This window comes from Mandrillus leucophaeus, unplaced genomic scaffold (assembly GCF_000951045.1).
Source record: "Mandrillus leucophaeus isolate KB7577 unplaced genomic scaffold, Mleu.le_1.0 Scaffold608, whole genome shotgun sequence".
Classification (NCBI taxonomy): Eukaryota; Metazoa; Chordata; class Mammalia; order Primates; family Cercopithecidae; genus Mandrillus; species Mandrillus leucophaeus.
In genome coordinates, this window is record NW_012106564.1 from 587,993 (window position 1) to 598,081 (window position 10,089).

Here is a 10,089-nt window from a genome sequence, read left to right on the forward strand (position 1 = left end):
ATGACCAAGCAGGGTTTATCCCAAGTATGTACTTTTTGTTTATCATTCAAATATCAATCATGTATTTCATTAAACTAATGAACTACAAAAGAAAAACCATATAATCATCTCAATATTGCAGAAGAAGTATTTGGAAAAAGTTAACATCCATTCTTGGTAAAAATTCTCAGTAAACTAGAAATAGAAGGGAACCTTTTGAATTATAAAAAGCATCTGTAAAAAATTCACAGCTAATATCAGATTAGCTGAATGATGAAAATTGGAATGATTTCTAAGATCAGGCACAAGACAAGAATGTCTGCTGTCACCACTTCTACTCAACACTGTACTGGAAATTCTAGACAGTTCAATAACACAAGAAAAATAAATAAGAAGCATCCAAATGGAAAGAAAAAGGTAAAACGATATTTATTAAAATGACATGATTATTTATTTAGAAAATCTGCATGGAATGCATGAAAAACTACTAGAGGTAATAAGTGAAGTTAACAAGGTTGCAGATATAAGCCCAATATACAAAAATCAATTGTATTTCTATGTTCCTCCAGTAAAAAATTGGTCATTGAAATAAAAAAATACCATTTACAACAGCATTAAAATATAAGTGATGCTAAGAGAAAAAGCTGACAGGATGTTTACAAGGCCTGTACATGGAAAACTATAAAACATTGCTGAGAGAAATTAAAGAAGACACAGATGAGGGAGAGAAATACCTAATTATGTTTTAACACTCAAGATGTCAGTTCTCCCCAGATTGATCCATAGATTCAATTGAATTCCTGTAAAAATTTATTCCGGCTTTTTTTGGTAGAAATTGATGAGCTAATTCTAAAATTCATGTGGATATACAAAAGTCAGCTAGGTGCAGTGGCTCATGACTGTAATTTCAGCACTTTGGGAGGACAAGGCAGGAAAATCACTTGAGCTCAGGAGTTCTGGTCCAGCTGTGGCAACACAGCAAGACCCGATTGCTACTAAAAAAGTAAAAATAAAAAATAAATAGCTGGGTGTGGTGATGTGTGCCTATAGTCCCAGCTACTCAGAAGGCTGAGGTGGGAGAATCACTTGAACCTAGGAAGTCAAGGCTGCAGTGAGCCATGATTACGCCACTGCACTCCAGCCTCAGTGACAGAACTGAGATTGTGCCTCAGAAAAAAAAAAAAAAAGAGAGTGAGAGAGAATAGGTGGGCAAACATTATCTGCTTTTAAGACTTATTATAAAGCTGCAGTTTTCAAGACAGTAGGTTACTGGCATTTAGACAGACAAATAGAGGAATGGGACATAATAGAGACTCCAGAAAAAAACCCACATGTATATGAACAATTGATTTTTGATGAGGGTGCAAAAGTAATTCAGTGGGGAAAGGATAGTGTTTTCAGGAAATGATACTAGCCTAGTTGGGTGTCTGTATGTTAAAAAAAAAAAAAAAAAAAGAAGAAGAAGAAAGAAAGAAAAAGAATGAAAAAGAACTTGGATTAGGATTCATACCATGCGCTGTATGCAAAAATCAACTCAGGATGGCTCACAGATTTAAACGTAAAACTTAAAATTAGAATATTTTCATGCCTTTGGATCTGGCAAAGGATTTTTAGCTATGACACCAAAAGTAAAATCTATAACAAAAAAGTAGGACAAATCAGATACTGCCTAAATTAACAACTTTGCACCTCAAAAGACATCGCTGAAGGAATAAAAACAAGCCATGACAGGGAGGAAATATTTGCAAAGAAAAATCTGATTAATAAAAAACCTTATATTCAGAGTATGTAAAGGACTCACAAAACTCTATTATAAAGAACCTCCTCCCTCAAAAGTGGAAAAAAGACTTTTGAACAGACACCTCACTAAAAAAATAAATAAATAAGCGAATGGCGAACAGGACCTGAAAATATGTTTATCATCATTTACCATTAGGAAAATGCAAATTAACCCCAAATCTGGCACTATATACCTATATAAGAATGGCAAAAATTAAAATGTCTGACATGCAAATGTTGAAGACATGGAGGAACTGGAACCTCCATGTATTATAGGTGTGAATGTAAAATTGCACAGCCACTTTGGAAATGAGTTTGGTAGTTTCTTAAAAATTTAAACATACACCTGATTAGGTAGTCCACTTTACTTGGAATATCGGATATTTATCCAAGACAAAATCCATCCATCGATCCAAAGATATATATACAAATGTTCGTTGCAGCCTTATTTGTAAGAGCCCAAACTGGCAAGAGCCCAAATGTCCATAAATGAATCTAATTACAACCATGCTCAGTGAAAGAAGCTGGTCAATAATAGAGTACATATTGCATGATTTCATGTATGTAAAATTCTAGAACATGCAATGTAATGCATTGTACTAGAAAGCAGATCAGTGGTTGTGAGGCATCATGTGGTAGGCACTGAGAGGGAAGAGGGTGAGATTGAAAAGGGGCACAAGAATTCTCTTTGAGGTGAGGGGTATGTTTATTGTCATGATTATGGTGAGGATTTCCCGGGTAAACTCGTGTGTCAAGACAAAGGTTAAAACTCAACAAATTATGTACAGCAGTTCCTGGAATAAAATTGTTTCATAACTGGTACCACTATGTAAAGTTTGACATTCTTTCTATGTCTGCGTGGGTTTTCTCTGGGTCCTCAGGTTTCCTCCCACGTCTCATAGATGTGCACATTAGTTGAATTTGCATGGCCCTAGGTATGTTCCCAGGACCACCATCCACCTACTTATTCAACATGCTGCTACATACTTGCATGCCCCAGGCTCTCAGACTCCCTGATGCAGTACTCTAACTTTCAGGATCCTCCTCTGGCATATCCTCATGTTCAGAGTTCCTTCTCTAGTTTACTAACATGTTTCTCACTCAGCTCTTGACTCCATCAATTCTTACATTATTTGAAGCTTAAGTGAAAATATTCCTTTCACCTGCACAAGTTCAGCTAGGTACTCAGCACCTCCATGAAGAAAGCAGAATGTAGACAAAACAAGGGAGACAAATTTGACAGCTTAGAGATATACAACTTAGGTCTTAAAGAAGCTTGTTTCCAGATGAATAGATCCTTCACACTGTTTTATAAGTACAAGTTGCTAATTACTTCAAGGTTATGAAGCCAAAAATTTAGAGGTCAAGATGCCTTAGACAAATTGAAGAATGACCTGCAAATATCACTTAGGTGTTTAAGGAGCAGTACATCTCTGTGCTATAAGAAGAATTGTGGTGTACATTTGCTCTGGCCAAATGTACCTCCACTGGAGCAGGACACTTGTCCAATTGGATCACGGGTCTAGTTCAGGAAAGTGATTAAAGAAATAAAATCTGGGATAAAAACATGGAGCACTAGGTTTCCCATTTCAAGTCAGTCATATTCAGATTATTTTTATTAGCATCCCTTAGAAAAACCACAGCATAGCTTCAAATATTAATTGCATACATACAAGCCTTTTACAAATCTCCTAGCATAATACTTTACAGAGACTAAAAATATGGGCAAATACGTTAAATGACTACACAGAGTTGACTTCCAAGATTTGAGAGATGTATGAGTTTTAATAGAAGTCTCATTTGAAATAATGAAATTAATGTTGAGCCCTTAAAAAATCAAACATGAATTGGCCAGGTGTGGTGGTGGGCACCTATAGTCCCAGCTACTTGGGAGGCTGAGGCAGCAGAATGGCGTGAACCCGGGAGGTGGAGCTTGCAGTGAGCCGAGATGGCGCCAATGCACTCCAGCATGGGCGACCGAGCGAGACTCTGTCTCAAAAAAAGAAACATGGCATGACTGAAAACTACGACACTTATTTGAGCAGTGTTCTAGATGTCTTCTAGTTTCATGGATTTCACTGACTTCCCCAAGGAGAAAGTATTCTTAAAAAATGATGCCATACAATCCCTGTACCAAAATTCTATCAGAGTCTACGGTTGCATAGAAAAGGAAAGAGAACAGGTTCTCAGATTCCCACTTTATGGCTTTTGACACATGGTGTTTGACACAACTTCTGTGTGTGGGGTTTGTTTGTTTTACCTCACCTTGCTCCAGAAACAAATTAAAACAACTTACAAAATCACATAAATTAAGAGTCCAAGTAAAATAAGCAAGAAATAAGGGTGGGGACAAAAAATAAAGCCAAGAATGATGTCAAAAAATGCACATCACAAAGACCTATACACTTAACATGGGTGGGGGATGTATTTGGCTCTAATTTTCTACCAGTCAACACAGAAAGAGAAACCTGGTTACAATATCAAAAAATAAATACAGTTACTCTGGAAAAATAGTCACAACTTTTCATACTCGACACCGCAGTCAGAGGTTTCCTCCAGGGTTATTTTTTAAGAGGTACTACATGATTTAGTAAGCAATGTCAAGCAACACTCTTACTGTGTACAATAGGGGTTTTCAGGGCTGATTCTTATAATAGTCTTATAATAGACTTCAGTGTAGGTATTACACCAAATGCACTATACTAAAGCATGCTTTAATAAAATCTTTTAATACGGGCCAATACTGTTTTCAAGAACTGTGAAGGATCTGAGATTTTTACCCTACGTGCAAGCTAACACGCAGTTCATAGAGGCTGGCAGGAGACACAAAACACCTGGGTCAAAGACAAAGGAAAGGACAGTTTATTACAGCAATAGCAGTAGCCTGAATATCAGCATTTGCACTAGTTCTAGGAGGCCAAATTCTCACAGGACAATACAAAGAGGTACAGGTGATACGTACACACGCCATGGGTTGTTTTACAGAAGAGGAATGACAAGCTTAGAGAACGTAAATCTTTTATGATGGGAAGTGATCATGTATTCCCATTGCCCCAGAGGGAGATGTTACCTTTATTATATGGGACAGAACACAAATTTCTATCTTCTAAGGGGATATTTTACATACAAACATTCTTTACAAGATGTTCTGGAACACAGGGAGTTAGTGCCTCTGCTCATAGGATGTACAGAAACATTAGTTACCCTTGTAAAATTGTCTCCCAACAACTGTACATTCTAGATCATACTCAAGTGTTCTGTGACATAATCTAGAACTGATCCTTAGGCTATTGGGGGGAATTGATGAATTCTGTTTCCTTTGACACTTACTCATCGTGTACTTATTGCATTCTTATATTCTAGGTACTGGACACAGTAGTAAAAGAGGCACAGTTCTTTTCTGTAGCATTACTCCTCCCTAGTCTGAGGAGAGCCTAATACTTTCAACGTCTTCACTGAATGCTCAAGTGTCCTACTAGCTAAGATAATGCAACAGTTTTTTTTTTTTTCCTGACACAATAATTAGAGATTGTGCTTCATTTAATTAGCCTCCAGTCAGTTGCAAAACTGCAAATAATGATTGCTAAGGTGGATTTGACTTTGCCTGCTGGCCACACAGAGGCCAATTCCTGAATTCCTGCTGGCCAAGCAGAGGTCAGTTCCTAACTCTTGCACCAGCCCCTCATAAATGTTTTGAAGAACCAGCCTTCTTTACAATATTTCTGCTGGGTTTGTTCCCCTCAGAAAACCTGTCATTTCCTACTAACACAGTGGCCTCACTGGCTTAACGTGATGGCAATGACATATAGGAGCAGAACCAGCAGTGCCAGCTGGATAAATGTCCTAACCCGGATTGAGGGAGCTGCTTAGTCAAGTAAAAAATCAGAGATGAAAAAGACCTGTTAAATAACCCAGTCCCTCCTGTAGTCAGTGCCAGAGCATTCCTATGGTGAGAGCTTAGACCCAGCCAGCTCTAAATGACTTTAACAAGATGCCTTCTCACTTTATTTGGAAGATGGGGCTGTCTCTTCAATTTTTCTTTTTTTCTCTTTGGTAAGTTTTCTAACTAGAATTTCATTTGACCAGTGTTACTTAATTTTTCTCTGACTGTTTTTGGTTCAGCTACAGCACCCCAAAGAGGTAAGTGATTTTCAAAGAGTCAGTAGAAATATACCAACAAAGTTTAAAGTACTTTAGTCACCCACCCATTCCACCCATGTGTCTATATATTTTGACCAAAGTGATGTAAGGCGAAAGGTTACACATGTGGACTTCAGAGGTAAATATGCCCAGGTTAGAATTATAGTTCTACTTCATTGGGGGTTTATCATTTTCATTATTATTGTTTCCAGTGACTGCCATTTAGTAAAATGCTTCCTGTATGTCAGGCTCTATGGCAACTACTTTCAAAAAACTGCTAGCAAATTTATGAAATTGGTACTGTCATGTTTATTTTAGAATTAAAATGTAGTAGTTAAGACCAGAAGTACTGTAGTGAAATGGCCTGCTTAAAAACGCCAGCACTGTGACCTTGGACTTGCACTTGACCTCTCTGTGCCCAGTTTATTTATCTGTAAAATGGGGATGATGACAATGCCTGCCTCATAGACCGTTCTGAGGAATAAATGTCTTAACATGTGTAAACTGATTCGATCAGTGCCTAACATGGAGCAAGCATTTAAATGTCATCAATATTGATTATATAGAGATGAAGTTTGCTCGAGGACAATTCATTAGTAAGTGGCACCCATTATTAAGCAGTAGAAAATACTAGCATTGTCAGGACACTTAACCTTTGTTCCTCAGTCTTTCTTAATGGCAAAATGGGGACAATGCCATATCTCCTGCAGAGGCACTGGGAAAATTAAAATACAATAAAGTAGGTAGACTCGATTACAAAACTCAGTCCATAGTTGAGGCTCACATAGTAATAGTGCTCTCTCTATGTCTCTACATCTACATCTGTAGAATATATGTGTATACACATACGTATTGTACATAACGTATAACTTTGTAGCCATAGACTTGCTCTTAAATGTTTCTTGTAATACAGGAACTACAGAATGACTCAAAATAAATTTTTATGAGTTTACACCCATTGAAAAGAATTGGGTTAGTTTACTAGATAATTAAAAACAGTTTCCTTCTTAATAAGGTTTTATTTTATATTTTTAGCATTTTGATAGTTTTTAATATATTATTTCTGGGTTCTTTAAAATGGTTTACCAACGTTTCAAAACTGCCTAAATACTTCTTCTTTCACAAATACAGATCTGCCATAATTTCAATTTTTATATCTCAGAGGGAAGAGACACAGTTACAACTTAGCAGAAAGAAAGAAATGTGATGATATGTTTTTGCTGTTGTGCTTTTTTTTTTTTTGGTGTGTGTGGGAAAGGGTGTGATGTCATCTTGGCTCCGCCCCCTGTGAGTAAGCCCACGGCACAGCTAAGTGCAGCCGCCCGCCTCTGTCACCGGGAGGCAGTCCACTTAAATGCAGCTCCAGGGCTGCGAGGCACCCACCAGCATCATTCCCCGTGCGAGGTGGCAAATGCAACATGCTCTCCAGCTTGGGGTGCCTACTTCTCTGTGGAAGCATTACACTAGCCCTGGGAAATGCACAGAAATTGCCAAAAGGCAAGTAGCCCGATGTTTTATGTTTTAAAAATAATATTAAGGTATAGACGATTTTAAATGTTGATTTTGAATATGATCTGCTTTACCATATGGGGGGAATAGAGTTATTCTGCAGAGAGTCAAAGTTCAAATGTGTGAAGGGGTCGCTTAAACTTTTACTTTCCCCTCCTGTTCTTTACTTTTCAATTACAGCTCTTTATTGCAAAAATGAAAACAAACTTATTACATTGAGCAGTTGTTCATGAGAGCTTGAACTGTATGCTTTCAAACTATACTACTTGTATATTCAATCATATTATGTAAATGGATATTATAGTCTGTTAAAAAGAGTTGTTTGGTGTTTTTAGCCTCCTCCCCAGAGACTGCATCAGTACTAGCTTAAGATTCAAAAGAAGCTAATTCTGAAACCTTGAATCTTTGGTGTGAACCTCAAACATACCTGACTAGGAGGCTGAGGGAGCCTAGGGAGGTCAGACCAAAGTCCGGTCATGTGCTAATGTGTAGACACGTCCCTCCAGTGGAGTTTGGAAGAGGGCTTGATCTGTTGGACAGGACACTCCCCCTTTTCCTGGCTAAGTTGTTCTCATTTTAGTGTTGGTATTTTGTTTACAAATGTTATCAGAAGAAAATTAAAATTTCTAAATTTTGACCCTAAAAACAACCCTTTGAGCCCATCAGAACCAAAACAAGAGGCTTTTGCCTCTCTGCTGTCTCTGAACATAAATGTTGCACGTACTTTTGTTTCTCTGCAGAGGCACTTCTATAAGCCAATTCTAGGTCTGTGAAGGCTTTTTATGGTTGCAGACTGCTGTAGTCAGCAGGATTATGAAAAACAGGCTGGAATTTACCATACAGTCATGATGGAAAACATCAGAGGTAATGCAGAGCTGCAGGCTTGTCAAGAACCTGGTGTGCCTAAAGTCAGAAAAAAAGGTTGTTAGTGTCAGAACATCCAAAAGATGATCCCTAGGTCCTCTCTCTGGGAAGTGTGCTCCAGGATCATCTTGTCCCAAGTGAAAACTGTTCTTTCCTCGGTGGGTAAAGTGAAACTTGAATCCAGTATGTGAAGGCTGAAGCGGTTGGCTAGTTGATATTTCACATGATGATGTGAACAGCAATAAAAAAGACTTAAGTAAACTTTCTCAACCCCGATCAAATAATTAAAGAAAAATAAAAAACAAACACTCTGAGATCTTTTTCTACCAAGAGTTTTGCTCCTTGATCACAATAAAACTGGGATTTAAATAAATCAATTATGAGCCACAAGCATTCAGAGTTAATTGGACCTACTCAAGGAATATTTAACAGTGACATATTATTTGAGAAGAGTCTGGGGCTTTTCTTAGGCTTAATATCTACAGATGGCTTTTATTTTACTTTTTATTCATTGCATAGGGATGATATAACCACACTTTGTTACTGCAAACTTCTGCAAAATCCCAGTGCTTTAATTATCGTGTTGCAATCACTAGACACAAATCTCTTGGCACAATTTTTCTTTATTTTTAATTGTAAAGAAAAAAAAAACATACTTGGCAAAAATGGCCACAAAACTTTTGTTGTTTATTTTAAAAATATTTGTAGTGTTGGTAATTTTGAAAAACCATCAAATTATAATAACTATAAAAGAAATGGCAAGTCTTGTTTTTTAATACTATGTTTTTTCTTTATTGGAAAGCTATCGAGGATCTTTTAGCTGAAGTCATCTTTTTCAAACTGTGCTCCAGGCATAGGGGCACTCTTTGTCCTACAATGGGTAGAGTTTGGGGTGAGGGTGGAAAGGTAGCTGATTCCTGTCAATAACTTGGGGAGTCTTTATGAGGGGGAATCACAGTAAGTGTTAGCAGTTTGCACGTTCTCAGTAAAGAAAGTACAACTTTTTGTTTCTCACACTCATTTGACTAAGAATCTTCTTTTCCATAGAAGATCTATAATATCTTAACAGGGGTTTGTGTGTCACAAGATACGTTTGGGGAAATGTAGAGTTTAAAAAGAAGAAAAAGGAGTAAAAGTTTTACTTTTATTCTTCCTTCCACTTTAGAGTTGGTTAAATACTATTTGTGACTTAAGAAGTGGTTAGAATTCTGGAGCTAGAAAAGACATTCATGATCACTTAGTCTAGTGATTCCCAGACCTTTGGATTTATGGACCAACAAAAATACACAAATATTTTAACTTCAGGGTTCTGTTATAGAGAGCATACTTGAATTTTGCTACGTGAGGATGCTCAAAGGGGACAGGAGAGAATGCCTAGGGTTTATAAAAGTAAACCATTTTAACAGTTTTATAAAATAAATAAATTTAATTTCATAAATAAGTCCATTGTTATTTTTCTCATTTTCCCACAGACTAATGAAAAATTTATCACATGCCAATATTTGGAAACCACTGACCTAACATAACCATTTATTTTACAAATGAAGATACCTCAAAGCAGGGCAGATTTAGTAACTTCCCCATGTTAATGGTGGAGCCAGGACTTGATACCTAGCTTCTCATTCAAAATCCATATTCTAACCTGCCTCCTGCCAGATAGGCAGGTTCCCTGACCCCAACCTTAGGAATGACATTCTGCAGTGTACATGTGAATGCTACCTATTCCTTGAATAAAAGAGTTTTTTGTAAATTTCTTAAACATTACTTTAATTTTTAACATATTTTTCTAAGAACATATCTACATTTTTATGTTCATAT

The 10,089-nt window shown here is 37.1% G+C and overlaps 1 protein-coding gene across 1 annotated transcript in view; it reads left to right on the forward strand.

Annotated features, from left to right (window-relative positions):
• The first annotated feature begins 7,214 nt into the window (after window positions 1–7,214).
• LOC105553778 (target of Nesh-SH3-like) overlaps window positions 7,215–10,089 on the forward strand; it is a 148,790-nt gene continuing 145,915 nt past the window's right edge. Inside the window, exon 1 of the mRNA XM_011999914.1 lies at window positions 7,215–7,395. Within this exon, the coding sequence (XP_011855304.1) occupies window positions 7,317–7,395 (79 nt within the window). The 5' untranslated portion in view covers window positions 7,215–7,316. The remainder of the gene's footprint in view (window positions 7,396–10,089) is intronic.